Source organism: Salvelinus alpinus, chromosome 11 (assembly GCF_045679555.1).
Source record: "Salvelinus alpinus chromosome 11, SLU_Salpinus.1, whole genome shotgun sequence".
NCBI lineage: Eukaryota > Metazoa > Chordata > Actinopteri > Salmoniformes > Salmonidae > Salvelinus > Salvelinus alpinus.
In genome coordinates this window covers 25,780,240-25,808,130 of record NC_092096.1, presented here as the reverse complement: position 1 = coordinate 25,808,130, position 27,891 = coordinate 25,780,240, and the positions used below count along the sequence as shown (strand labels likewise).

At 46.1% G+C, this 27,891-nt stretch overlaps 1 protein-coding gene across 6 annotated transcripts in view; it reads right to left on the bottom strand.

Moving 5' to 3' along the window:
- Positions 1–6: 6 nt before the first annotated feature.
- Positions 7–27,891, bottom strand: part of pcloa (piccolo presynaptic cytomatrix protein a) — a 67,223-nt gene continuing 39,338 nt past the window's right edge. The window contains exons 7-27 of one of the 6 annotated variants that reach the window (XM_071332209.1): positions 24,069–26,193; positions 22,385–22,453; positions 21,430–21,518; positions 21,106–21,181; positions 20,422–20,547; positions 17,183–17,291; positions 16,504–16,571; positions 16,018–16,256; positions 15,700–15,750; positions 15,443–15,573; positions 13,769–13,795; positions 12,742–12,835; positions 12,527–12,598; positions 12,068–12,368; positions 11,118–11,330; positions 9,580–9,786; positions 7,535–7,673; positions 7,388–7,449; positions 5,422–5,556; positions 4,931–5,076; positions 7–404 (exon numbers count right to left, since the gene is read on the bottom strand). In XM_071332209.1, the coding sequence (XP_071188310.1) occupies positions 261–404; positions 4,931–5,076; positions 5,422–5,556; positions 7,388–7,449; positions 7,535–7,673; positions 9,580–9,786; positions 11,118–11,330; positions 12,068–12,368; positions 12,527–12,598; positions 12,742–12,835; positions 13,769–13,795; positions 15,443–15,573; positions 15,700–15,750; positions 16,018–16,256; positions 16,504–16,571; positions 17,183–17,291; positions 20,422–20,547; positions 21,106–21,181; positions 21,430–21,518; positions 22,385–22,453; positions 24,069–26,193 (4,623 nt within the window). In that variant the 3' untranslated portion in view covers positions 7–260. Of the gene's footprint in view, positions 405–3,890; positions 4,036–4,930; positions 5,077–5,421; positions 5,557–7,387; positions 7,450–7,534; positions 7,674–9,579; positions 9,787–11,117; positions 11,331–12,067; positions 12,369–12,526; positions 12,599–12,741; positions 12,836–13,768; positions 13,796–15,442; positions 15,574–15,699; positions 15,751–16,017; positions 16,257–16,503; positions 16,572–17,182; positions 17,292–20,421; positions 20,548–21,105; positions 21,182–21,429; positions 21,519–22,384; positions 22,454–24,068; positions 26,194–27,891 lie in introns of those variants that run through there. The other 5 variants (XM_071332211.1, XM_071332214.1, XM_071332210.1 and 2 more) reach the window with 5 other exon arrangements.

The following is a 27,891-nucleotide window of genomic DNA, read 5'->3' as shown; positions in this document are numbered from 1 at the left end:
TCACAGCTCAAGCAATTCAAACGCTGACCCCTGACCCTTGACACCAAAACTCAAGATCCACAGGATACGTAAGAGATGTCTAACACCCGCACCCTAACGGTCCTTGCCCCGACCCCAATGGTGGACCTGTGAGTATGTCCAGTTGGTCCATAAAGAGTGGATCAGTGATGGAGACAGTAAACTCGAGCGCCCTAGCCATCCTCGTCTTTCTCTCTGCGAGTTAAGAGCCTATAGAATAGACAAGGTTAATATTAGGTTCTTTAGGAGTGGATCTGAGCAGAGCTAGCCAGCAGTTTGTGCCAGCTGACCACTCGCTTCCGCACGTCCACCTTATCCAGCCAGATGTAGGCCTCTCCGATCAGGGTCTTCTTAATGAACTTCCCCCCATTGGACACCAGGAAGAGCTGGACAGAGGAGAGACAAGAGTTAGACACCAGGAAGAGCTGTACAGAGGAGAGGGAAGAGTTAGAGACAGGGAAGAGCTGGACAGAGGAGAGAGAGGAGTTAGACACAGGGAAGAGCTGGACAGAGCAGAGAGAAGAGTTAGACACAGGGAAGAGCTGGACAGAGGAGAGAGAAGAGTTAGACACAGGGAAGTGCTGGACAGAGAAGAGAGAAGAGTTAGACACAGGGAAGAGCTGGACAGAGGAGAAAGAAGAGTTAGACACCATGAAGAGCTGGACAGAGCAGAGAGAAGAGTTAGACACAGGGAAGAGCTGGACAGAGGAGAGAGACGAGTTAGACACCGGGAAGAGCTGGACAGAGGAGAGAGAAGAGTTAGACACAGGGAAGAGCTGGACAGAGGAGAGAGAAGAGTTAGACACAGGGAAGAGCTGGACAGAGGAGAGAGAAGAGTTAGACACAGGGAAGAGCTGGATAGAGGAGAGAGAAGAGTTAGACACAGGGAAGAGCTGGACAGAGGAGAGAGAAGAGTTAGACACCAGGAAGAGCTGGACAGAGCAGAGAGAAGAGTTAGACACAGGGAAGAGCTGGACAGAGGAGAGAGAAGAGTTAGACACCATGAATAGCTGGACAGAGCAGAGAGAAGAGTTAGACACAGGGAAGAGCTGGACAGAGCAGAGAGAAGAGTTAGACACAGGGAAGAGCTGGACAGAGCAGAGAGAAGAGTTAGACACAGGGAAGAGCTGGACAGAGCAGAGAGAAGAGTTAGACACAGGGAAGAGCTGGACAGAGGAGAGAGAAGAGTTAGACACAGGGAAGAGCTGGACAGAGCAGAGAGAAGAGTTAGACACAGGGAAGAGCTGGACAGAGCAGAGAGAAGAGTTAGACACAGGGAAGAGCTGGACAGAGGAGAGAGAAGAGTTAGACACAGGGAAGAGCTGGACAGAGCAGAGCGAAGAGTTAGACACAGGGAAGAGCTGGACAGAGCAGAGAGAAGAGTTAGACACAGGGAAGAGCTGGACAGAGCAGAGAGAAGAGTTAGACACAGGGAAGAGCGGGACAGAGGAGAGAGAATAGTTAGACACAGGGAAGAGCTGGACAGAGCAGAGAGAAGAGTTAGACACAGGGAAGAGCTGGACAGAGCAGAGAGAAGCGTTAGACACAGGGAAGAGCTGGACAGAGGAGAGAGAAGAGTTAGACACCATGAAGAGCTGGACAGAGGAGAGAGAAGAGTTAGACACCAGGAAGAGCTGGACAAAGGAGAGAGAAGAGTTAGACACCATGAAGAGCTGGACAGAGCAGAGAGAAGAGTTAGACACAGGGAAGAGCTGGACAGAGCAGAGAGAAGAGTTAGACACAGGGAAGAGCTGGACAGAGCAGAGTGAAGAGTTAGACACAGGGAAGAGCTGGACAGAGCAGAGAGAATAGTTAGACACAGGGAAGAGCTGGACAGAGCAGAGAGAAGAATTATACACAGGGAAGAGCTGGACAGAGGAGAGAGAAGCGTTAGACACAGGGAAGAGCTGGACAGAGCAGAGAGAAGAGTTAGACACCAGGAGAAGCTGGACAGAGGAGAGAGAAGAGTTAGACACAGGGAAGAGCTGGACAGAGGAGAGAGAAGAGTTAGACACAGGGAAGAGCTGGACAGAGAAGAGAGAAGAATTATACACAGGGAAGAGCTGGACAGAGGAGAGAGAAGCGTTAGACACAGGGAAGAGCTGGACAGAGCAGAGAGAAGAGTTAGACACCAGGAGAAGCTGGACAGAGGAGAGAGAAGAGTTAGACACAGGGAAGAGCTGGACAGAGGAGAGAGAAGAGTTAGACACTAGGAAGGGCTGGACAGAGCAGAGAGAAGAATTATACACAGGGAAGAGCTGGACAGAGGAGAGAGAAGCGTTAGACACAGGGAAGAGCTGGACAGAGCAGAGAGAAGAGTTAGACACCAGGAGAAGCTGGACAGAGGAGAGAGAAGAGTTAGACACAGGGAAGAGCTGGACAGAGGAGAGAGAAGAGTTAGACACAGGGAAGAGCTGGACAGAGAAGAGTTAGACACAGGGATGAGCTGGACAGAGCAGAGAGAAGAGTTAGACACCAGGAAGAGCTGGACAGAGAAGAGTTAGACACAGGGAAGAGCTGGACAGAGCAGAGAGAAGAGTTAGACACAGGGAAGAGCTGGACAGAGGAGAGAGAAGAGTTAGACACCAGGAAGGGCTGGACAGAGCAGAGAGAAGAATTATACACAGGGAAGAGCTGGACAGAGCAGAGAGAAGAGTTAGACACAGGGAAGAGCTGGACAGAGCAGAGAGAAGAGTTAGACACAGGGAAGAGCTGGACAGAGCAGAGAGAAGAGTTAGACACAGGGAAGAGCTGGACAGAGGAGAGAGAAGAGTTAGATACAGGGAAGAGCTGGACAGAGCAGAGAGAAGAGTTAGACACAGGGAAGAGCTGGACAGAGCAGAGCGAAGAGTTAGACACAGGGAAGAGCTGGACAGAGCAGAGAGAAGAGTTAGACACAGGGAAGAGCTGGACAGAGCATAGAGAAGAGTTAGACACAGGGAAGAGCGGGACAGAGGAGAGAGAATAGTTAGACACAGGGAAGAGCTGGACAGAGCAGAGAGAAGAGTTAGACACAGGGAAGAGCTGGACAGAGCAGAGAGAAGAGTTAGACACAGGGAAGAGCTGGACAGAGCAGAGAGAAGCGTTAGACACAGGGAAGAGCTGGACAGAGGAGAGAGAAGAGTTAGACACCATGAAGAGCTGGACAGAGGAGAGAGAAGAGTTAGACACCAGGAAGAGCTGGACAGAGGAGAGAGAAGAGTTAGACACCATGAAGAGCTGGACAGAGGAGAGAGAAGAGTTAGACACCATGAAGAGCTGGACAGAGCAGAGAGAAGAGTTAGATACAGGGAAGAGCTGGACAGAGCAGAGAGAAGAGTTAGACACAGGGAAGAGCTGGACAGAGGAGAGAGAAGCATTAGACACAGGGAAGAGCTGGACAGACCAGAGAGGAGAGTTAGACACCATGAAGAGCTGGACAGAGGAGAGAGAATAGTTAGACACCAGGAAGAGCTGGACAGAGCAGAGAGAAGAGTTAGACACAGGGAAGAGCTGGACATACCAGAGAGAAGAGTTAGATACAGGGAAGAGCTGGACAGAGCAGAGAGAAGAGTTAGACACAGGGAAGAGCTGGACAGAGAAGAGTTAGACACAGGGAAGAGCTGGACAGAGCAGAGAGAAGAGTTAGACACAGGGAAGAGCTGGACAGAGGAGAGAGAAGAGTTAGACACCAGGAAGGGCTGGACAGAGCAGAGAGAAGAATTATACACAGGGAAGAGCTGGACAGAGGAGAGAGAAGAGTTAGACACAGGGAAGAGCTGGACAGAGCAGAGAGAAGAGTTAGACACCAGGAGGAGCTGGACAGAGGAGAGAGAAGAGTTAGACACAGGGAAGAGCTGGACAGAGCAGAGAGAAGAGTTAGACACCAGGAGGAGCTGGACAGAGGAGAGAGAAGAGTTAGACACAGGGAAGAGCTGGACAGAGGAGAGAGAAGAGTTAGACACAGGGAAGAGCTGGACAGAGAAGAGTTAGACACAGGGAAGAGCTGGACAGAGCAGAGTTAGACACCAGGAAGAGCTGGACAGAGAAGGGTTAGACACCAAGAAGAGCTGGACAGAGTACCGGAGCGCCAAGTCTAGGTCCAAGAAGCTTCTACATAGCTTCTACCCCCAAGCCATAAGACTCCTGAACAGCTAATCAAATGGCTGCCCCGACTATTTGCATTGCCCCCCCCCCCCTCCCCCCATGCTGCTGTTACTCTATATCTATCTCACCACTGCACTTATGTAACAGAGGTGGTTTTGTGTTTAACCTTGCCAGACCTAAAGAAGTGATTTTAACTTGTTTTGGCATTATTATCTGTTATTATCTATGCATAGTCACTTTAATAACTCTAACTATACTGCTGTACATGTACATATTACCTCAATTACCTCGACACCGGTGCCCCCGCACATTGACTCTGTACCGGTACCTGTATATAGCCTCGCTACTGTTATTTACTGCTGCTTTTTAATTATTTGTTATTCTTATCTCTGACTTTTTAATTTTAGGTATTTTTTTTGTATTTTCTTAAAACTTCATTGTTGGTTAAGGGTTTGTAAGTAAGCATTTCACTGTAAGGTCTACACCTGTTGTATTCTGCGCGTGTGATAAATACAATTTGATTTGAGAGAGAAGAGTCATGTTTAGATCAGACATCTAGCAGACACTTTAATCCAGAGTATTCTTGGTAACCAGAACCAAACATTGCGTGCATGTGAGCTGGCCGGCTACTCGATTTATGTAACTTTCTGTCACAATAGTTCATATCCAGCGTGACACACAGAGCATGTGATATAGTGGGCAGCAGTACAGCACACACACAAGCATCCTACGTATTATACTTTAAGTGACATATAACAGTATCTAAGACAAGAAAAGAGATGCACGATGTAAATAGACATTCAGGCAGGCAGGCAGGCAGACAGACCTGCAGAGAGTGGCCGGTGGGGTTCATGCAGAATCTGAAGGTCTCGTTGAAGGAGGGCTCGCGGTCGTGACGACATACCCGGGTCTTCTTCTTGATGATCCTCTTCTGGGTCGCAATGTTCACCACATACAGCTTCACATAGAGGTCTGTAGACACACACACACACATGCACTCATATAAACACACACTACATTTGTCACAAAAGAGTTATCTTCTATTTTCTAAAACAGTGTGTGTGTGTGTGTGTGTGTGTGTGTGTGTGTGTGTGTGTGTGTGTGTGTGTGTGTGTGTGTGTGTGTGTGTGTGTGTGTGTGTGTGTGTGTGTGCGTGTCTGTGTGCGTGCGTGCGTGCGTGTGTGTGTACCTGAATTCACATGTATCTGTACCATTTGAGTGTTTGTGTGTGTGCGAGCGAATGTGTATCGACATGAGTGTGTAAACGTGTGTGTGTGTACATGCTTGTGTGTAATGTACATGTGCATATAGCAGTACCTGGCAGGTGGTCTGGAGACTTGAACTTGTAGGTGATGTTTCTGCACTGAAGAATCTCCAACACCAGCTGGTCTCCCTCTGTCTTCAGCTCCTTCCTCAGAGCTATCTTGATCTCTCCCATTACCTGGGTCTTACCTACACATACACATACACACACATACACACACGTTAATTCACATACACCGGTGGACGTCGGTGCCGTTTAAGATGAGGGAGGACGATTATTTTTTTTCATGAGCTTGGCCTTATTTCTATTACAGCATGTTGGATGACTGTCATTCATCTTCCATTCACCCAGTTCAATATAACAGCAATAGGTTTAGCTACTACATGATACTACAATTTTCCCTGTACCCATCATGAGGTTGCTAGAACCTAGTCTGTGAATGCAAGTTTACAGGTCGAGAGAAATTTGAGCAATCAAAGTGACAGACATTGACACATTCACTCTTGCCTGCCTCTAGCTGAGCTAGGGTGTAATCACTAGTCCAACAGTTGAATATGAAAGTTTTCATTCGACAAATTCAGGTATGTTGATCCCCGTTTCGTTCCGTTTGCTTCTGTTTAAGAAATGTTTTTTTCAACAGAATCGGCGGAATGAATACCCGTGATCACATGCAAACACAGTTCACTTTGATCCCTTTGATCGTTGTGTAATCCCTTACCACATCTACGTGCTCTCCTCCTCTCACCTTTTCCCTTCGCTTGTGGACTTCAGTGCACAACACATTAGCCGCCTGTGACCAGGCAAAAAAAAAATCCAAGCCAAACCTTCATATCATAACCGATAACTGCTACACACAGCCTACATCGTTGTCACCATATTAACGTCATAGTCAACATAGCTACTAGAACTAATGCGTTAGTAAACCCGCTATAATCATGCAGTACAGTGTAGTCAACAGCAAGCAGTTTAGCAGTTACACCGGCGGGCCCCTGTGGCAATAAATGAATAGAAAAAAAACGTACCTTAACTTGGAAAAGTTCCAGTGTTGGATAGCCATATCCAGCTAGCTAACATTGCATCCCTCTCTGTTTGAGCCGGTTTGTTTGAGTAGGCTAAACTAGCTAGCTGCATTCGCTAGCTAAGTGAAAGTGAAAAAAAATACAACTAAATATATGACTCTCTCCTTCATTTTTAAAGAAATTAATTTGTTCAAAACTGTTCAACTATTGTCTTTCTCTTTGAGTCAACTATTCACCACATTTTGTGCACTGCAGTGCTAACTAGCTGTATCTTATGCTTTCAGTACTAGATTAATTCTCTCATCCTTTGATTGGGTGGACAACATGTCAGTTCATACTACAAGAGCTGTCATAATTACTGTGTAAGTCTATGGAATGTGGTGAGAACCAATTGCCTCCTAGGTTTTCTATTGAAGTCAATGTACCCAGAAGGGGACGGAAATTAGCTGTGCTCCGGCTACACCATATTGCTTGCCTACAGAGTGCTGTTGAGACCACTGTAGACCTTCATTGCAAAACAGTGTTTAAATAAACGATTTGGTGACGTGAATATATTTAGTATAGTTTTATCTGAAAAGGATAACTTTTTTAATGTTTCACTATTTTAATGAAATTCAATAACGATGATGGTCCTCCCCTTCCTCCTCTGAGGAGCCTCCACTGATCACTAGAGTGTTCCTTCCATGACACGTGTCAGTACTGTATGAAGTGTGCTCATAAGGTCAGATGAATGTGACTGGTGCTGTCACTTCTTGATGACTTATGACTTCACACCAATCACAACACTCACACTGGGATTCAACTAAACCTGCCCTAGAGAGCAGACCAGCTAACCATAGTTATATCTAAGGGATGTGTTGACACATACTGTACACACTGAAGCTCACAAGGACATACTCACACCTATACACACACATGCATGCACACCATAGAATTACGCTTCCACCTCCAGGTGGTATACACACACACACACGCACACACACGCACCACTGTGACTTACCCTCAGAGTCCATATGGCCCATTGGTGACATCATCACATCGGTGCCATTTGGAATCTTCCCACTGTCCGGAACAAGATCATATCAAAATACAGAAATATACACACTGAGTGGATGTAAACTACAGTATATACAATAACCAAACTCACAACCGAGGAACCTGGAAGATGGCACTGTCCACGGCATTAGTCCCACCCTCATCCTCCAATAGGCTGTAAGCACTGCCACTCAGACCGCTGTCCAATGAGGCGGCTGTTACCGGAGCGTCGCCGGACCTGCCGGGCTGTGCTGTATGGAGATTGGACCACACAAGTCATGAGAGAGAGAGAGGGAGCCCTATATAGGCCTGGTTGAGAATGTACTGCCTTATGTGGGTGCACTATAGGTCTCAATAAAGGCCTGGGTAACTGTCTCCTTTGGTTCCATTTTTGATATAGTATTACACCACTCATGCCTACCGTTACCATATTAAATATTATTTAGCACTTTGAGTGTGATGTATAGCTCTTCCACTTTACGTGACATAACATGGTGTGTGTGTGTGTGTGTGTGTGTGTGTGTGTGTGTGTGTGTGTGTGTGTGTGTGTGTGTGTGTGTGTGTGTGTCTTATCTACAGAATAAGGGCAGCCAACACCTCTCCTCCAATACACACCAAATTGTTATTATGAATAGCACCACAATACTATAGAAGACAGGCATGAAGCATACATGTATGGGCAGATGTAGTAGCATACATACAGTATCATCCCTCACACATAAACAGGACAACATTTTCAAACTGCTTCATCATTGGACACACAGAGAGAACACAAGGACATAGACACATAACGATCCAGAGAAACTGTATCAAACATTAAGCAACATAAATATGTTCACAACAGACCAAACAAAAGGCCGACAGATCCTATTACGCGTTAGTAAACTAAATGTTGGACTAAGTGTGTGTCTCTGCTTTGTGGGGATAACTAATCATTTTACTCTAAAACACATTGATGTAAAGTTACTTATAAGCAATTTTACATTTGTTATGCAATCATCACAATTACATCTTAGTAACTGATCATAGTTTCAAAACTTGAATTGTTTAAATGCCTATATATGTGTTTGCTTTGCAAAAGTTACGTATAATAAATGCACTGTTTATATTCACAGCAACTTCTACAGTAAGTAAGTGTGTTACTGACTGGGTTTGACCTGGGTCTTCTTTGTTCCACAAGACTGTGTTAGCCAGCTGAGCTAAAGCCTAGGCAGTAGCTCTGAGATCTAAATGCCAAAACAAGTTAAAATCACTTCTTTAGGTCTGGCAAGGTTATACACAAAACCACCTCTGTTACATAGTGCAGTGGTGAGATAGATATAGAGTATGACTGGTCGGTTGTGAATGGCGTGGCGTGGGATGTGTGAGTCACGTGACATGAAACTGGATCTATGCCGACGCTCTTCTCTCAGGCCTCTCGACACGACAAGAAAAAATAAACGTTTGCTAATACTATACCAAGTGAAAAAACGAAGTAAAAAAGTGTACAGGTACTTTATAAATTATTATAAACTGCCCTGAATGCTGATTGGCTGACAGCCGTGTTATATCAGACCGTATACCATGGGTATGACAAAACATTTATTTGTACTCCTCTAATGACGTTGGTAACCAGTTTATAATAGCAATAAGGCACCTCGGGGGTTTGTGATATATGGCCAATATACCGCGGCTAAGGGCTGTGTCCTAGCACTCCGCATTGTGTCATGCTTATGAACAGCCCTTAGCCATGGTATATTGGCCATATACCACACCCCCTCAGGCCTTATTGCTTAATGGTTTTATGGTAATTGCTGTCAAAGCCTGATTTATTGTTAGGGAACAATGCCGGAGCCCTGGATTGATAGTCTATTTCCTGGTATTAGCAAACTGTGTCCGCGGTCATTAAGAAATTGTGTCTCGCTGCATGAATCTCTGGCTGTGTGGCTGGCTGTGTGGCTGTGTGTTAGCTCTTTCTTTCTCTCTCTCTCTCTCTGGTCACAATCTCTCCTAAGATCCCTTTCTGTCTGTTGTACCTTGTCAGATCTCTTTTTGTCTGTTGTATTGTGTCAGATCTCTCTCTTTCTGCAGGTGTGCGTTAGTAGTATCCCAGCCTGTCTCTCTCCGGCTGCAACAATCTTTGCAGTCAGTCACACGACAGAGACGTGCGACTCTCACCTCCTTCCCTCTGTGGCCTCTCTTCAGACATGGCTTTCCTGAAGGTCATGTGTCTGCCGTCTGCTTGGCTCCTATTGGCTGATGCTGCCGGGCCCGGCGGGGCGGGGAGCGAATCGGATTGGGCTTTCTGAATGGTGAGCACGCCCACTATGGTGTGTCTGTGGTGCCTCAGGGAGAGGCGGCCTCTTTGGGCTGGGGGGTAGGAGACTGGAGGGGGTAAGGGGCGCAGGCGCAGGACAGGGTCACGCCAAGGGGGTAGAGGGCAGAGGTCAAGGTCGGGGGCAGGGGGCGGGCAAGATGGAGACTCAGAAAGCAGGAATATCATCACCATTGAAACCAGCTTTACTGTCAGTCACATGCAGCCACAGTGCGCGGTGCACAGTTTCCCCGGCCCTCCACATCACATAGGGGTGGGGCGTGGGGCGTGGGGCGTGGGGCGTCTACTGATGTGCATTGTGGTCCAAAAATAAAAAAGGGTGGGTGGGAGAGGGGCAGCGGACTGCATGCACAGCCATATCCGAGTGGAGTAGCTTCAGAAAGTCGGCCATTTTGGTATAAAACAGAAACCAAAATAAGTCCAAAACACAGGGGAAAAAAGGGATAATGAAATTTAAAACGGAGGGAGAGGGTTAGGTTGGGAGACTTTCTTCTGAGTTCATCGTTGTAAATGCTTGGATCAGGTAGTTCAAACGATTCAAGTGATATCTAAGTGTAATTCCTAGCCTTCCCTCTCTTGGACCATGACACCATGGCTAGTCCAAACTGAATAAAATATACTGTGTCTACTAATCTACTGAGTCTACTGTGTGTACCATGGTAGTCATTGGCTTGATTAGTCATGTGAGAGCCCTGGCAGTGGTGCTGTGTTCGGACACTGATTGACAAGTGGTCCCAAAGTGACTTTTCAAAAGCCCTACTTGTTTGTCGGGAGTCAGTCTTGTTTAAGATTATCATTGTCATTCTGTGACATTCTGTTAACTGTCTTACAAAATTAAATAATACAACAACATTTAAAATAATGTTTGAAACAAACTTGGTTTAAGGGAGGATGATTAAGCCTGCAACCTTATGATTCGTTATTTAAACGTTTAGTTCCAATTTATGACATAATTTAACAGAGGGTTTAGTGTCTGTTTTTAGAAACATTACTTTAATTGTAGTAATTGTATATTTCCTCTTTATCAAACTTTTATCCAGTGAAGTATAAAAATGTTTTTAACAGCAATCTTTGTGGCTGTGGAGGTTCATTGAAACAGGGTAAACTTAGGAGTAAACTTAAGTGTAAACTCTAAAACAAGAAGTGCTAGAATATGGTAAGTATGATGCTGGATCTACACACCGTGGGAACATACAGAAGAGAAGCAGTGAGGGGGGAGTACGGAAGGCACCAGAAGTAGGAAAATAAAAAAAGGAGGGTAAAAAAATAGAAGGAAAAGGGGAAAAAAGAGAAAACAAAGAAAACAGCTCAAACTGGACAGAAGGGGGAACAGATGAGCGCGAGGCGGCCATGCTGCGGAGGCTTTATTTGCGTCTTTTACTTGGTTGGAGGCGGTGCTGTTGCTGCGGAGCCGGAGCTTCACCCGTTGCTACAGCGACACCGCCGTCGCCATCCTGCTGGTGTTGCCTTGCACTTTTGCGAGGCGCCGCACGTGGAGCCGCACGTGGGGTATGTTGGCTGTGGCCCTCGGACGGGGAAGGCTTCGATGTGCCGGGGCTACTGTGAGATTTCTCAATAGTGGGCACCTGCGTGTCTAGAACAACCAAATTCACCAATTACCATCTATCATTACCATTAAAGCTACCATCTGTTGTTGTGCTCTTCTGTTTTTACATCAGGGCTAGATAGCTACTAAGCTACATGCCACATTCTGTAGCGCCCTTTTTAAATGACCCTTTGGAAATGGGTATTTTCCAATTGTTTGGGCCACATAAGTTTTCCACTTAAATTTGGGGTTTTCCAATGAAGTTTGGGGTTAAGACTGAGGAGGTGGGGGTTGTTTTCAAAGCCTTCCATGGCCATGTTGTGTAAGGACGGGAATGGAGGAAGCTGAGAGTAGGAAAAGTCTGAGCTGAGTGGAGTCATGGCAACAGCAGAAAATAAAAACATGGCAAAGCAAAGAGCATGAATCCGAAGCTATAATGGGTGAGTCTGAATAGTGAGGGAGGAGTGACAGAGAGAGAGAGACAGGCAGAGAGATAGATAGGCAGACAGAGAGAGACAAAGACAGATAGGGAAAACGAGAGAGAAGAAAGAGACAAAGACAGATAGAGAAAACGAGAGAGAAGAGAGAGACAAAGACAGATAGAGAAAACGAGAGAGAAGAGAGAGACAAAGACAGATAGAGAAAACGAGAGAGAGAGAAATAAAGAGAACAAAGGAGAAAGGGAGAGAGAACCAGAACAGGTACAGATAGAGAGAAAGGAGTAGGGTAGGTTGTTCATGATGACTAAGAGGCCAGAGGGAAGGGAAAGACAGAACCTCTCCTACCCTTGGCTGGATCAGGGAAGATCCCGTGGCTCCGGCTCTTGATGACCGACGACTTGGGCGAGTCCTGGTTCCCGTGGGCGGGGGTTTTGGGGGAGGCGTGCTGCGAGGGGGGCTTGGGGGAGTCCTGGTTACCGTGGGCGGGGGTTTTGGGGGAGGCGTGCTGCGAGGGGGGCTTGGGGGAGTGCTGGCGCCCCTGTGCTGAAAGGGAGCGCCGGTGGTGCTCTCCCTCACTCTGTTCCTTCAGAGGGAGCCAGCGTGGGACGTTATCCATGTTAGCTGTGTTGGACAGGTCCATCAACACCTAGACGAACACCCACACACATCCCCTTTAACATCAACCTCACATAGTGGATGGCTGCTACTTATAGGTAACTTACAGCAGCATCACAGTAATGTATGTCACCCTCACAGAAGTGCTGTGAGGGTGACATGAACAAAATGCATGTCTCTCTCTCTCACCTCTCCCAGAAAGTCGTTGGAGGAGCACTTGTCGTAGTCCCACACGCTCACCTCCAGCAGCTTCTTCCTCAGCTGAAACACAGCGCACACACACCACACACACACATTATTATTCCTCTAAACTCACAAATGCAGTATTCACAGTAACCAACACACGTCAAACACACAGGACATTGTGGTTATTCCAAAAGCAGTGAGTGATACTGTACCAGTACCTGTTCCAGGTGGATGTTCTTATAGATAACAGTCTGGTTCCACTCTGGGTTCAGACTCTGGCCAGCTTGTTTTGACCTCCTCTTATTCTCAGCACTGGAATCACACACAGGCACGTCGACAGAGCAGGCCATTAGCAAGGTATGTGCGCGCGCACACACACACACACACACACACACACACACACACACACACACACACACACACACACACACACACACACACACACACACACACACACACACACACACACACACACACACACACACACGCACACACACACACGCACGCACGCACAAGGGTGCGAATATATTTGGCCACAACTATATATTAACACACACTCACACAATACAGGATGTGGCCGTGAAAAGGGAAACCCCTGGCCAAAGTGGGACCTTTACGCTGCCAGATTTATAGATTTATGCACACACACACACAAAACACAGAACTTCAGAGCACAATAGCACAATGTTAGGGTGCAGGGCACAATGAAAGGACGTAGCGAGCTATGTTAAGATGTAGGGCACAATGTAAGGGTGTACGGAACAATTTAGGGCACAATTAAAATGGAAGACTTTAGGGAACAACACTGGATACAACGGAAATCACAATACCAAGAACAACGTCAGGGTGAAGTACAAAGTAAAACACAATGTTAGAAAAACTATTTAGGGTATTTTATATGTCTGACAGACATGTAGGGAAATGAGTTATGGGAAAGTGGGGAATCATATGTTAGGTCACATCGTAGCGATTAGAGGTAGAGTCTACTGTAGTATGCATATTAGAACACAATCTAAGGAGGTAGGGAACAATATGAGGGCATAGGGCAGAAGTGTACAATGCATGGGAGTGGAAAGGTGTTAGAGTGAGTATATAGTGACTTGCTGGGGTTATACGCTCGTCACCAGCTCCACATGCATTGGGCCCTGAGCCTTCAACTCAATCGTCATCACAATCCAGGTCCAACCTTACTACAACCTAACAACAACCATCAAAGTCAAAAGTCAGAGTGGGCAAATCACATACCTGGCATTCTGGACAACCATGACCTGACTGAATGTGTCCAGCATGCATTAAATATAAGAACAGCACAAAAACAAGGGTCAGTGTCAGGGGGAGGGGGGTAGGAGTGTGTGTGGATGTAGTTTTGGTGGAGGGGGGGGGTGGTTAAATGAGCAGTGAGGGTACAGGTGTGTGGTGGGGGGGGGCAGTGTGTTGTGTGTGTGTGTGTATTTGGGGAGGTCAGTAACAGGGAAGTGGGCATGGGGCAGGATATGTGTTGGGGCAGTGAGAGAGGAATGTGTCTGTGTGTATTGTGAGTGTGCATTTTCCCCCAGCGTGTGTGTGCTTGTATATGCATGTGTGTAACACTATAAAAGTCCAGTGGTCCCAAAGGACTCCATAGATAAGGGTAGGGTAAGTGGGAGAGCTGATTACAACATGACATATCACATTGAGCACTGAGATCCAGACGGCTACAGTGTGGATCGTATTACAAGCTATTATGAGTCTTATCGATTTCCCTGCTCTATTCCGCCTAGCAACAAGAGCAAAGGCGAAAACTCAGCAGAACTACATGGCAAAATATAACATAATTTGCATCATGTTTAGGGTATTACATGTGTGTTGTTTGACGCTGATTAGGTGTTAATGACTCCCTTCATAAAAACGAAGTATCAAATGTCTACATAGAAACAGTTCCTAGAATGGTAATTACATGTCATGTCATGTGACAGGCTTGTAACAGGCTTATCAAAGTGGCATGATGGAATTGATCTGACATCAGGTGCGGGTGCATAGAACACAAAACATGCCATGGCCAGCTAAAATCAATCGTAAATGGATTTTAAGATGAACGGGAGTTCGTTCTGAGCTTTCCAAAGCGCCTTCCCTTTGAAGTGGTCTAGCCATGGTTCTAATGGTAATCTTGGTTCTATGCATTTCTTCCGTATGAATGCGTTTGTCTACATGACCTGAAATTCATAAGGCCTTTTACACACGTGAAACACCCTGAAACTAAACGAATCACCTTTCCAGTGTTATATATACACTTAACACAATTACAGTAACACTTTACCACAACCATTCAACACTGCTATCGATAATGCTTCCACTGCGATATGACACAGTTCATTATTAACTGACAGTGATGCACATCCGACAAGGAAATGCTCTGGTAACATTACAGAGCATAGATACATGGACAGAGCACAGCAACAGAGCAGGGATGAAAAGTGAAAGAGTTACATAATGGCTATAGTGTGTAGGCTACTATAGGTGATCTGTGAAGTATACTTAACTTCTCTCACCAAAGAGATTGTTCTCTCCTTGACTTGACTTGTTCCAGTGTTTCTATCCCTACCTCTCTGCTTTAGTCTAGAATCCAAACGTAATACCACTCCTCACTGCCTGCCTGCAAACTAAACTGAATATACTTTCATTTCAATTTAAAAAAAAAAGAGTGATATTCAGTTTCGATTCCAGACTAGCTTTCTCTCTTTGGTAGGGTAGTAGAATTCTGTTAAGTTTCCCAAAATTCCCAAGTTTTCCAGAAATCCGGTTTGGAGGACTCCGTATAAGCCGCTTATTCTCTCCTGACTCCAAGAATCTTCCAGACAGGATTTTATGGAAAACCTGGGAATTTTGTGAAAGTTAGCAGAATTTTGTAAACCCTACTCATAGCGTATCCAATAGACTCACCCCCTCCCAGGTAGGAGGTAGACTTTGACGAAGGGGTCGGAGTAGCCGTTGTTGTCTCGGGGGGCCAGGTTCCTGGCTTGGAGCACGTGAACAATCAGGTTCCCCAGCTGCTTGTCATAGTTGATTTGAAGCTGCAAAATCAAGAGACAGTGGAATCTCAACGAGACGACCGGTCTTAGTAAAACACCTTATGAAGTGCATGAATATACAAGCAGTGGTGAGTCAAGGAATCTCAAAACAAGGCTTGGTCATCTGACCTGTATCTCTCCAGTAACAGGGTGGGATTGTGTCTTCACTGCGTCCGCAGACTGGAAGACGAGAGAGAAACACATTTAGAAACAGCAAGTGTGTGTGTGTGCATGTAAAGAACTGTCAATGAGTACAGAATTATGCATAAGATTAGTTAGAAACACTTTCAAACTAAAATGCATACAACATACAGTATGTGCCAATATAGAATTGCCTGTTTATTGAAAATTAGACAGTTCTTCTAAACATAAAATATGTACTAGTCATGCTACCAGAAGCTGAAGCCTGTGTTCAATTTAGCTCCACATCATCCTCCACCCGTTTACCTTGCTGCTGTGGCGTTTCTTGCTGACGGAGGGCGACCCCGGCTGGCCTGGACTCTGGATGGCGCTAGAGGCGGCCGAGGCGGCGCCTGAGATGGCAGAGTGGGGTCCTTTCTCTCCCCCCGTCGTGGAGGAGGAGGATGTGGCGGTGGTAGGTGGAGGAGCCTGCTGCTGGGACACCTTCTGTAGCTCTGCAGCCAGCTGCATCGGATCCACCCCCGGAGACCTGGGGGGTCTGTCACCTAGAGCACAGACACACACGTACGGACACAAATTCACAAAGAGAAACACACACACACACGTTTGAAGTTATGGAATCATTCACTGTGGTAGAGGCCATAGCGATTTAAATATTCTAGTTGCAGAGCCTTAAGGGATTTTGTACCTTTAGTGAGAGAGAAGGTAAAGAAAAATGAGAGAGAAGGGGAATATAGCAGAGAGAGAGGGGGGAGGACACCCTGGGGTGAAGAGGCTAAGCTCTTACTCTACCTGGTTTGCTCTGGTCTGGGAGATCAAGGTGCTGAGAGCCCTCAGAGTCAGCCAGCATGTTCAGATCTCTGAGAGAGAGAGAGAAAGAGAGAGAGAGAGAGAGAGAGAGAGAGAGAGAGAGAGACAGGTTGGGAAGAGAGAAAAAAAAATGTCAAAAAGAGAGGACAGAGATGAGTGTGTGAGAGAGAAGTCACCAGTAAAGTGAGGGAGTGCGAGGCAATGAGATGAATTTAGAGAAGACTGAGATTTTAAAAATAAATGTATTCTATGTGAATCAGAAACAACCCACTCTAGAGAACTACTGAAGTTAATGAAGACTGCTCACTTTCAAATAGTTGAGCTGGAACCGCCGCAAGGCTCTTATCAGTGAGTGTAGGTGGCTGTGCTCAAATATATATCTTAAGGCTTAAATTCCTCCTCCTCTATCAAATCGTGACAAACGATAAAGGGAGAAGAGAGAGAGGAAGGTAGCTGGACAGAGAGAAACTGAGAAGGAGAGGGAGAGATATAGAGAGGGAGAGAAAGAGTGACAGGAACAGAGAGGAAGTGAGACAGAGAAGGAGAGACACAGAGAGAGAAAGAGTGACAGGAACAGAGAGAGAGGTAGCCTAAGACCAATAAGAAAGGGAGAGACAGTCACAGAGAGAAAGCGGGACGGAGAGGGAGAGAATATGCTCACAGTCTCACGCAGAGTTCTGCCTCGCCACACTGCTGTACCACAAGCCCCTGCACTTCCTCGTAGGTCTTCCCCGTCAGAGGAAGCCCGTTCCACTCCAGCACCTGCATTCCTATATTCACACACACATACACACACACGCACGCACGCACGAACACACGCACACAAACATAGTTTGTTTATTATATAAAATGTATCACACCTAATTCTCACACTCGAAAACTGAAACCAATTAGCTAAGTGTAAAGTGTATCACCTCACACACATACAGAAACACACCACACCATCATCAATAACACACAGTACCAATGAGTCCTGTTTTAACACCACAACACACTGCTGTGCAGCCTCCTATAAACTCTAACTCGTTCTCCAACAACCCCATGCTTCGAAGAAAGTTCAACCACATGACCACAGGGTTAGTAGCAGGGTTTGGATCATTTCCATTTCAATTCAGTCAGTACATGAGATCACATTCAAATTCTAGAATTGAAAAGTGTTGCTTTTTCAAGTCTTGTACTGAAGTTTTGATTCACTTCCTGAATTGAAATGGAATTGACCCTGGTCAGTAGAGGCCAAAGCACTACAAACTCTCACACACACACACACACAGGCACACACACACACACATGGCACACACATGGCACACACACACACACACACCCACACCCACACCCACACCCACACCCACACACACACACACACGGCACACACACGGCACACACACACACACATGGCACACACACAGGCACACACACACACGGAACACAAACAGACCAGTCCTACAGCACTGCAAACGCACACACACTCCGTGCTGTCCAGCAGCACTCACACAGGTGAAAGCGAGTCTTGACGTAGGCCAGGTAGACTCTCTGACTGCGCCGGAGCTCCTGAGCTGTGTTACCCACATAGAGTTTCACACTAGTTACTCAGTGACACAGTATGGCAGTATGACTCATCACACACACTCGGTCTGAGCCTTCGCACCTGCTAGAATTGACACAATTCTGTATTCACACCGCTCACTGTGAGAAACCATGTTCCAAAGTTTCAGCGGAAGTGTCACCTTACACAGAGACACTTCGTTTGGAACTGACACAGTCATAGCTGCAGCTCTCCATGGTAACGTCTTCGCTGACAAAACGATGAGCTCTGCTAGAGTGAAAGGTAACAGTGTCAGCATCCCTTCAGGCCTGGATGTTTTAGTCATCGGATAATAAATACTTCTGGTGACTGCAACTTCTTGGGATCATCTGAAATGTGTGCGTTAATGAGTGCATGCAGATATGTGGAGTAAGAAGAACATGTATTTCATTTCAATGAGGATTGATGATCTGCACTGTTTGGAGATGGACACTTATCAGGGCCGTGTTCAGTAGGGAAAACATTTTGAAACAGACAGGTACTGGATCTGAATTTGTACAATAAGAAGAACACAGGTGTTCATTAGCAGTTGCAAAACGTTTTGCTATGGTGTGCCCTAATGAACACAACCCAGGTGTTGACTTTATGCAGAAGAGGTTGAAGATGGTGCCTCCATAGCTGACCTACTAGACGAGTACAGAGGTGAGATCCAACCTGTCACAGCATTGATAAATACACACAGGTCCAGACCAACATGTAGTTAAAGATCATTCTGAGATAGCTGAGAGAGAGGAAGAACAGCTGTTATTCAATTTTTTTATTTTTTATTTACCTAGGCAAGTCAGTTAAGAACAAATACGTATTTACAATTCAAGCCCATGATAAATCAGAGAGAGAGGGAGGGAGGGAGGGAGGGAGGGAGGGAGGGAGGGAGGGATGAAGAAAAATGGGGAGAGAGGGCACACACACACCGAATGCATGCACGCACACACAATAACACAGACACACACACAGTGTGACAGATGGATGGCCCTAGCTCCCACCAGGTGGCTCTGGGCTGTATCTCTTCCCTCTTCTCTTTACAGTCCTCCGACCCACCTCTCATACATCAGGCCCCAGACAGCCACCACAAAGGCAGGGGCCACAGCCGTGCTAATTCACAACCGTCCAGCATGGACCCTGTACAAACCCCAGACTGAGACAGAGAGAATGAGAGAGAGACCAGAGAGAGAGCGAGAGAGATACCAGAGAGACCAGAGAGAGAAAGAGAGCGAGAACGAGAGAGACCAGAGAGAGACCAGAGAGACAGAAAGAGAGAGCGAGATAGAGAAAGATACACAGCACCACTGCGCTTGGTCTCCCTCCAGTCAAATCAATAAGCCTCATGAAATTCATTTCTGTTAATAGGACATAGCCATCCATCTTCAGGTAGTGTTGTATTGACAACTGGCCAGGAGTGAGACTGTCTAGGGATAAATGGACAATGCTTACTGCTTGTTGTGCCTAAGGCCGCTTAGTTTGGATTCAGATCTATACAACTCTGGGCCCTACCACTGACTTTTAGTACATTCCCAGAGAATGAATGAAATAATATGGGTAAACCCTGACCAAAGGTCAAGATGACAGGAGTAGAGTAACAGAAACTCTAATGTGAACATTGGTTGGAGTAATAGTTGCTAACTTACAAAAGCCATTCTGAAACTAACAATGCATTTCCAGCTTTGATTGAAGAAAACCTGTGATATCATTCAGAATTCTGAAAGCGCTTGGGTGAAATCTCTCAAACCTTTCGTTCTCTAAAGCCCCCCCCCCATGGACCATTGCCTGGAGGTGACAAAACAAAATGCAAATTAACTTCTATTTTTGTCATCTCCGTGTCGTTCCCCCTCAGTCCTCACATCTCACTCAAGTCAGATTCCTCTCAAACTATCTGGCAACAGTGAGCCACTGCTGCATTTATACACACACACTAAAGATAGAGAATGACAGGAGAGAAAGGTAAACAGAGAGAGATATGGACGGATTTAAGGAAACAGACAGATGGAGAAAGACAGATAGAGCTACGATTCCTTCTTCTGATAAGAATCACTCATGTCCAGGCTTGGACTACTTGATTCTTGCAACTGATTGATTCTTAAAGGGCAAGTACATTTCACATATAGAAATGTCTCTCTCAAATGTTTTTTTGAGCAACATAAGCACTTGACTGATACTGATTTTGCACCATTTCATATTCATTATGGCCACGCAGAAAATGAAAACAAGCATTTCTTATTGGATGAGTTCAGGTAGTCCCTTCCTGGTTCAGTCAGTTTGGTGCCTAATGAATACGACCCAGGAGTGCAGTATATATCCCAAGATTTGTGAACTTAACTTACCCTCTAGTATCTTCCCAGTCTGTTGGGCAACTCCTCCAGGTAAGACTTTAGCTACGTAGGCTCCGATGTCTCCGTTGGTCCCTGGAACCTCTTTACCTCCCACCACTCTGATACCCAATCCATTCCCTGGAAATGAAGAGGTAGAAACCCACAAATGAGTGAGAGGCATGAACACACACAACTATACACATGCACGTACAGTGGTCAGACACCCATTAAGAGTATGCATGCACAGGAATATGTATCCAGTGTAGAATGCACTCACACACATACATACACACACACACACACACACACATGCGCACACACACGCACACACACAGACACACAGTCATTTAGAGATCAGTCATTTAAACTAAAGAGTAAATACACACTTATCACACTGACACAGTCATCCAAATCCCACAGACAAATGGTTCATTTTAGCACTTCTCCACATAAACAAGCACCTTCTTTGTGGCCTGCTGACTAATTGCAAAAATCTAATCCGGTATGTCAATGATACGCCATTTTGAGCCAGGATGGATGACTGATGAAAGTGGACATGTGCCAAATCAACAGAGAAGCCACGAAATGTCTACCCCATTTTGGGTCAAGACAAACATTAAAACCTGTCACTGTGTTAAGACAGCTGTGTTTATGACATATTGTGTCCATGTGCAAGGTAAACTGTGTTTCCGTTACCTGACACGCTGCGGTCCTTGGGATCCCTCTGCAGTTTGACTCTGGTGTGAGGAAAGGGGTAGTAAACACCCTTCCCCTGAGAGACACATACAGGAAACTACATAAGTATTTTATAGGCTATTACACCTCAACAGATAGCTGCAGTTACTGATACAAATGCATGCTTGAAAATGTCTCCACAATTATATAGTCATGAATATGTATGTAATTAGTTTGGGTTATTTCTGAAAGAATGAATAAACAGTAAAGCATTGTTTTAAAAGTCTGTGTGCATTTGGGCATTTCTCAACTTTATGACTTGTGCCGTGGGTGCGTGGGTGTCACCTGTCTCCTGTCCGGCCCTTGTCCGTTCTCTGGTCGTCCCTCGTGTGGTTTGTCAAACCAGTCCGTTTCCTCTCGCCGTAGGTGGTAGGCTTCAGAGACAAATAGGCCATGATCATTAACCCTGTCAATCAGTCCCTTCTAACCTATCAGTGGGGACAAGCTTTCTGATTGGTTGGAAGAGGATTGCATGCTGGAGAGGGGACGGCAGTTGAAACAGGAAGGAAGAGAAAGAGGCCTCCAAGAAAGGTAAAAATGTAATAATTTAGGGCATTTCAAGATATAAATGACAAGCAGCTAAATGATAATACTTTCCTGATGAAATATTTAACGCCAGGGGTAACTTTAACTTATCTTATCTCATGACAGATGTAATTTATTGGCATTAATGTTTGGCATGTTTTTGGTGTCATGTTTTTCACACTATCATGCCAACCTGACCAATGCTCTTTTTAGTTAATATGGCACAGTATAGGTTTAGTCCGTTTTCTTTCCATAGTTTATAACAACTGGCACCAGTTACTGTACAGTATGTAACCATGGTAACAGTCTGACGTTTAAGCTGGTGTAGCTCACTTTTAGAGTGCTGGTAAATGTGAAAATAAATGTACGGTCCTGTATCTTTAGATCAGCATTGACAAACTGCAGGTTTGAATTTCCGATTGGTGTAAAGCAACCTCCCTGACTCATCAATAAGGAACAAACGGTACACAGAAGCCAGCTAACATCTACCAACATTGAGTCATATTGGAAATACATGTTGACGTTTGGAATGGTTAAGATGTTGGCGTATGGATGATTGACAGGTAGGGGAGGAGAATGGAACTAATATGGTTAAGGTTTGGTTAAGGTTATGGTTAAGGTTAAGGTATTGTCTACATGTTGGCGTATGGATGATTGACAGGTAGGGGGCAGGGGCGGGGCAGGATAATGGAACACCCTAGAACTAATACTCTACCGTTTGGGATATTCTCATGTGATTGTCGGGGATCATCTCTGTTCAGTGCCAGCATGGAGTCACTTAGGGCTGTAACCAAGGGAAATTGATAAACATGGAGTTTTCTGCCTTATATGACATCATGTAGGTCAAAGGGTCAAGTTCTACACACTTATTATGGGATAGGGTTTTAGGAACTAGGGGGTTTATTTCCTGTCATGACAAGACCTATTGGCACAGCCGTAGGTTTTTTTGTTCATATGCATATGAAATCAAGTTAACAGTGTTATGAAGGGGATTGTTTTAAAATAGACATGGTTGTCAGCAGAATAGAGATGGAGACATAATAGAGAGAGAAAATAGTAACTGTAATGTAATGTAACTGTAATGCCTGCATTTTGTTGGAGCATGCGTAAAAGACCCTAATAAAGAGTGACATCACAGAATCAGGAAGAGCTTTGTTCATGCTACAATAAACATTATATTCCCCATGCAACATGCACAACAAAGGTATGACACCGATGCACGTATTCAGACAAACACAGGCAAATGAAATGTATTTATTATAGATTAACGGAACATGCATTAACATAACATGCATTGGAAAACCCTTAGAGATGGACATGCTAGAAAGTGAGAAAGAATCATCTAGAAATGATCAAGTGTATATCATCCAAATAAGAAATACTGCACTGATGCAATGATAATACTGTATGTACCTAACTACCACAACAAAATACATTTAAACCTTCCAATAGATCTGTAATAGGCCTATCATAGTCTAAATAGATAATGTATCATGTAACATAACGTGCTGTGTTTACACAGATACACATTCCTATGATGTATCATATTTTGTCCTCAATTGAACTACTGAATTTGAAATAAACATCAAATATCTGAAGGACAAAGTAATAAACACATTCCATAACATTTTGCTAGCCAGAGGCACTTTTTCAATTTATCACTTCAGAGAAAGCGAGGCTCTTTTCCCATTTCCCTGCACAATCTGACCTGAGCTTTCAAGTAGAGGGATTATTCTACTCCCAACACCTGGGCATTAGATAAACAAGCAAGTTGTGAAATACTACGTAAGTCCTCTAGGACTTAAAGTACAGAACCATATTTTCAAGTATGTCAGTTATAGAGCAGAAGTGACAACATTTAGCAAACTAAACTGCTGATCATTTTCAGATAGAGAATGCTATTGGAGGAAGGATACCTTCTACATATCTAGAAGTGATAGAATATTCTAGAGTAACATACATAGAGATTAAATAGGAAAATATATATTATAGAATGATTCCAACGCAGACACAATCACGTGCATTTAGAGACCAGAAGAGACCCAAATGAGAGATTAAACACCAAAGGACATCAACATAGACAAATACAAAATACAGTAATTACATTCAGTAAAGTCAACTTGTCCCTTGTATTGAGACCAATACATCAAATCAAAGGAAGAGGGAATGAATACATTCAGAATAGACAATAGATGAAGAAACCAGTAAAGACACAGATAAGACATAAAGAAAGTCAAAAGTAATGGGTGGTGCAGGTGGGTGGTTCATTGGGTGGTTCATTGGGTGGTATATTGGATAGTATATTGGGTGGTATATTGGGTGGTATATTAGGTGCATATAAGCAGAGTCAGTTTGAAATAGGAAGAAAACAGTTCTGAACTGATGCCGTTGTTGTTTACCTTCGCCGTCCGACATGGTGCACTGGAGGTCGTCCATCAAGACGTAGCCCCGCCCCCTCGTTGGCTCGTCCCTCAGGTGCTGCTGCTGCTGGGAGTCCTGCAGGGAGAGGCACGAACCAAACTGGTCCCGTGAGTCGGCCGAGATGGGCGGCAGGGGCCCCGCCGACGCCCGCGCCATGCCCATAGGCTGGCCCACAGGACTCAACGGGCTCTCCTCCTCAGAGTTCTGTGCCACGATGGGGATGCGCCCCCGGCCGCCCTGCACGATGGGCAGGCTGGTGGGCTTGGCACGCCCTGATGGCATCTGATAGCTGTCTGAGGCCGCCTCGCCGTCCCCCTTGAGCCTCAAAGAGGAACTGGATGGGTCCCGTTTGAGTGAGAGATCCAGGCCATAGACGGAGTTGGGCCTAGAAGAGGGCCGTGAGCGGCTGCCACTGGGGTAGGAAGTCGAGTCCAAGGCCAGGCTCTGGCCGAAGTTGAGCGAGCCAGCCAGGTTGGCACCCAAAGTGGAGCCCAGGTACTTCTGCTGCTCTGCAATGTTCTTGCGTAGTCCAAAGGTGATCTCGTCCTGAAGGAGCCGGCTGGATCTGGGAGAGGCGCTAACGTTACTGGGCCCTAAATAGCTGGTATAGTCTGTCTCCAGACTCCTGCTGTCTTGCATCGAGGAGTACTTGGAGACTTTGGGGTCGGTCAGCGGGGCTTTGTTCTTCTGGTACAGCATGGACGCTGGGAGCTGCTTGGCTGCCTGCTTCTCTAGGGTCAGCCGGCTGATGCTGTATTTCTCCGTCTTGGGGTAGTGTCTTTGGGAGTAACTCTGGGAGGAGGAGACACCTGAGCTGGGGGTGCCGTAGTAGTTGTGGGAGAGACCCGTCAGCGGGTCCAGGCTCTCTGTTCCCCCTGTGCTCCTCCGGAACTCCTGCTTCAGCTGCTGCTTGAGGAGCTTCAGCTCGTAGGGGTCGTCCATGGAGTCCTCATCGTCTGGGGTCTTTCCATACCCGGAGTGGAGCCTGGAGCTGGAGCCCAGGTAGTCGGTGGAGGTCAAGTCGGCTGCACTTCTTCGCAACAGCCTTTCTGCCTTAGCCAGCTCCTTCTCGGCCTGGGCGTAGCTGGATGAAGCCAGACTCGTGGAGCTCTTGGCCAGCTCTGCCGCATCTTCTAGGAGGATGTAGCTTCGTGGACTGTGGTGGTGGTGCTCCACGTCTCCATAGAAGGAGTCGGCCGACACGTTGGACATGGGGCTGCCAGCCATACTGCCCCCCACCTCCAGGGCCCGGAGGTCCAAGTGGTTACCGTACTTGTCGTACCTGACCCCTCCCATGTAGGCAGAGGACACGGGGTCGGGCTGTCGGCTGATGACTTCGTACTTTGACGACGCGTCCAACTCTTGGATCAGGGCCGCCTGCCTGGCTGCCTTCTGCTGGAGAAGGAGCATCTGGTGGTAGCTCTGCTGCTGGGAGCTAGCCAGGGAGGGGACTGAGGAGTAGATGGACTGAGACTGGTAGGGCTGGGGGGATTGGTAGAGTGACTGCTGCTGGTACAGCGTCTGGCTCAGTGGATACTGGTACTGGGAGTACGTGCCGTACTGGGCCTCGTGTGTGGTCTGTGGTGGCACAAAATCATCCAGCTCTGACTGGGGTGCCGTCCTGGGGCGCTCCAGCCCGTGACTTCCCATCTCTTCATCTTCTCCACTGCCACGGCCGCTCCGTGTCTCCCGGATGTTGCTGACCTCACTGTCTGACATGTAGTCACGATCCTCGGCCACGCTCTGCAGGTAGGCCCGCTCCCTCTTCTCCCTCTCCTTGAGGAGGGCGTCTTTCCTGCGGTTGATGCCCATCTCCAGGTAGCGTAGCTTGGCGTCGATCTCCTTCTCTTCTTCGTCCAGCTCCGCCTGCTTGTGGCGGAGCTTGGACGACTCACGCTCCACCATGTCCAGCTCACGGTCAATATCCTGCAGGATCTTGGCCCTCGCCATGTTGGTGTTGCGGCACATGCGACGGCGGGCCGAGCCTGTGCTGTTGGCCGTCTGGCCGGCGGCTGTTGCCTCCTCCTCCGAGGGCGGGTTGGGGAGGGTCCTCTTCACCTTCTTGCCGGTGCCAGTTGGTGTGCTGCCCGACGAGCTTTTGCCCTGGCGGAGAAAACCAAAACAAACAAATAGTTATAAAAACGAGAATAAATTGCTTCTTTAATTATTTATACTCAAACGTCACATTGTGATTTCACACTGAATGGGTACAGCATCTGAATGATGACTTTCTCCAAACCTTTACTACATGGACTAAATTAACCGGAAAGAAGTATTAAATCTTTCATGATTTCAATTATCTGATTAAATGAATGGATGACTAAAATAGAAGAGGATCTCTATCCCGGTGTCTCTGTGTCCTGATTACAATCAGGCACGGACAAGAATCTGGTGTCCTCAGAGTGAGGGAAAGCTTATTGAGAAACACAGCATATTGTTTGTTGGTGAGTTTCACAGGAAGATACTGTATGTGCTCCTGGCCATAAATGTTACGTACTACCTTAAGAGCAGACTCAAAATATGTCATTTATTCACATTAAACCCCTATGGATCTGTGGCAAATCAATACTTTCCTACAAGCTCAGCTGTTTGTCCACCCCTTGTATGTACAGTATGAGGAGCTTTGTGGTGTATCACTCAGGCAGAAAAGTGATTTATATACCCCGGGAGAGGGCCAGAGGAACAATGAGAGGCTTGATTAAGTATGTATAATGCTTGGCTGGTATTCCATATACAGTGCCTTCGGAAAGTATTCAGACCTTTTCACTTTTTCCCCAAAAATTTTACGTTACAGCCTTATTCTGAAATGGATTAAATAAATAAAAATCCTCAGCAATCTACACAATATAGATATAAAACCTATATACAGTACCAGTCAAAAGTTTGGACACACCTACTCATTCAAGGGTTTTTCTTTATTTTTACTATTTTATACATTGTAGAATAGTAGTGAAAACATCACAACTATGAAATAACACATATGGACTCATGGAGTAAACCAAAAAGTGTTAAACAAATCTAAATATATATTATATTTGAGATTCTTCAAAGTAGCCACCTTTTGCCTTGATGACAGCTTCCTAGAGCTGGTCGCCCGGCCAAACTGAGTAATCAGGGGAGAAGGGAGGTGACCAAGAACCCGATGGTCACTCTGACATAGATCTAGAGTTCCTCTGTGGAGATGGGAGACCCTTCCAGAAGGTCAACCATCTCTGCAGCACTCCACCAATCAGGCCTTTATGGTAGAGTGGCCAGACGGAAGCCACTCCTCAGTAAAAGGCACATGGCAGTTTGCCAAAAGACACCTAAAGGCTCTGAGATCATGAGAAACAAGATTCTCTGATCTGATAAAACCAAGATGGAACTCTTTGGCCTGAATGCCAGGGTCACGCCTAGAGGAATCCTGGCACCATCCCAGGAAACATGGTGGTGGTAGCATCATGCTGTGGGGATGTTTTTCAGCGTCAGGGACTGGGAGACTAGTCAGGATCAAGGCAAAGATGAACAGAGAAAAGTTCAGAGAGATCCTTGATGAAAACCTGCTCCAGAGCGCTCAGGACCTCAGACTGGGGCATAGGTACACCTTCCAACAGGATAACAACCCTAAGCACACAGCCAAGACAACGCATGAGTGGCCTCGGGACAAGTCTCTGAATGTCCTTGAGTGGCCCAGCCAGAGCCCAGACTTCAACCCGATTGAACATCTCTGGAGAGACCTGAAAATAGCTGTGTAGTGACACTCCCCATTCATCCTGACAGAGTTTGAGAGGATCTGCAGAGAAGAATGGGAGAAACTACCCA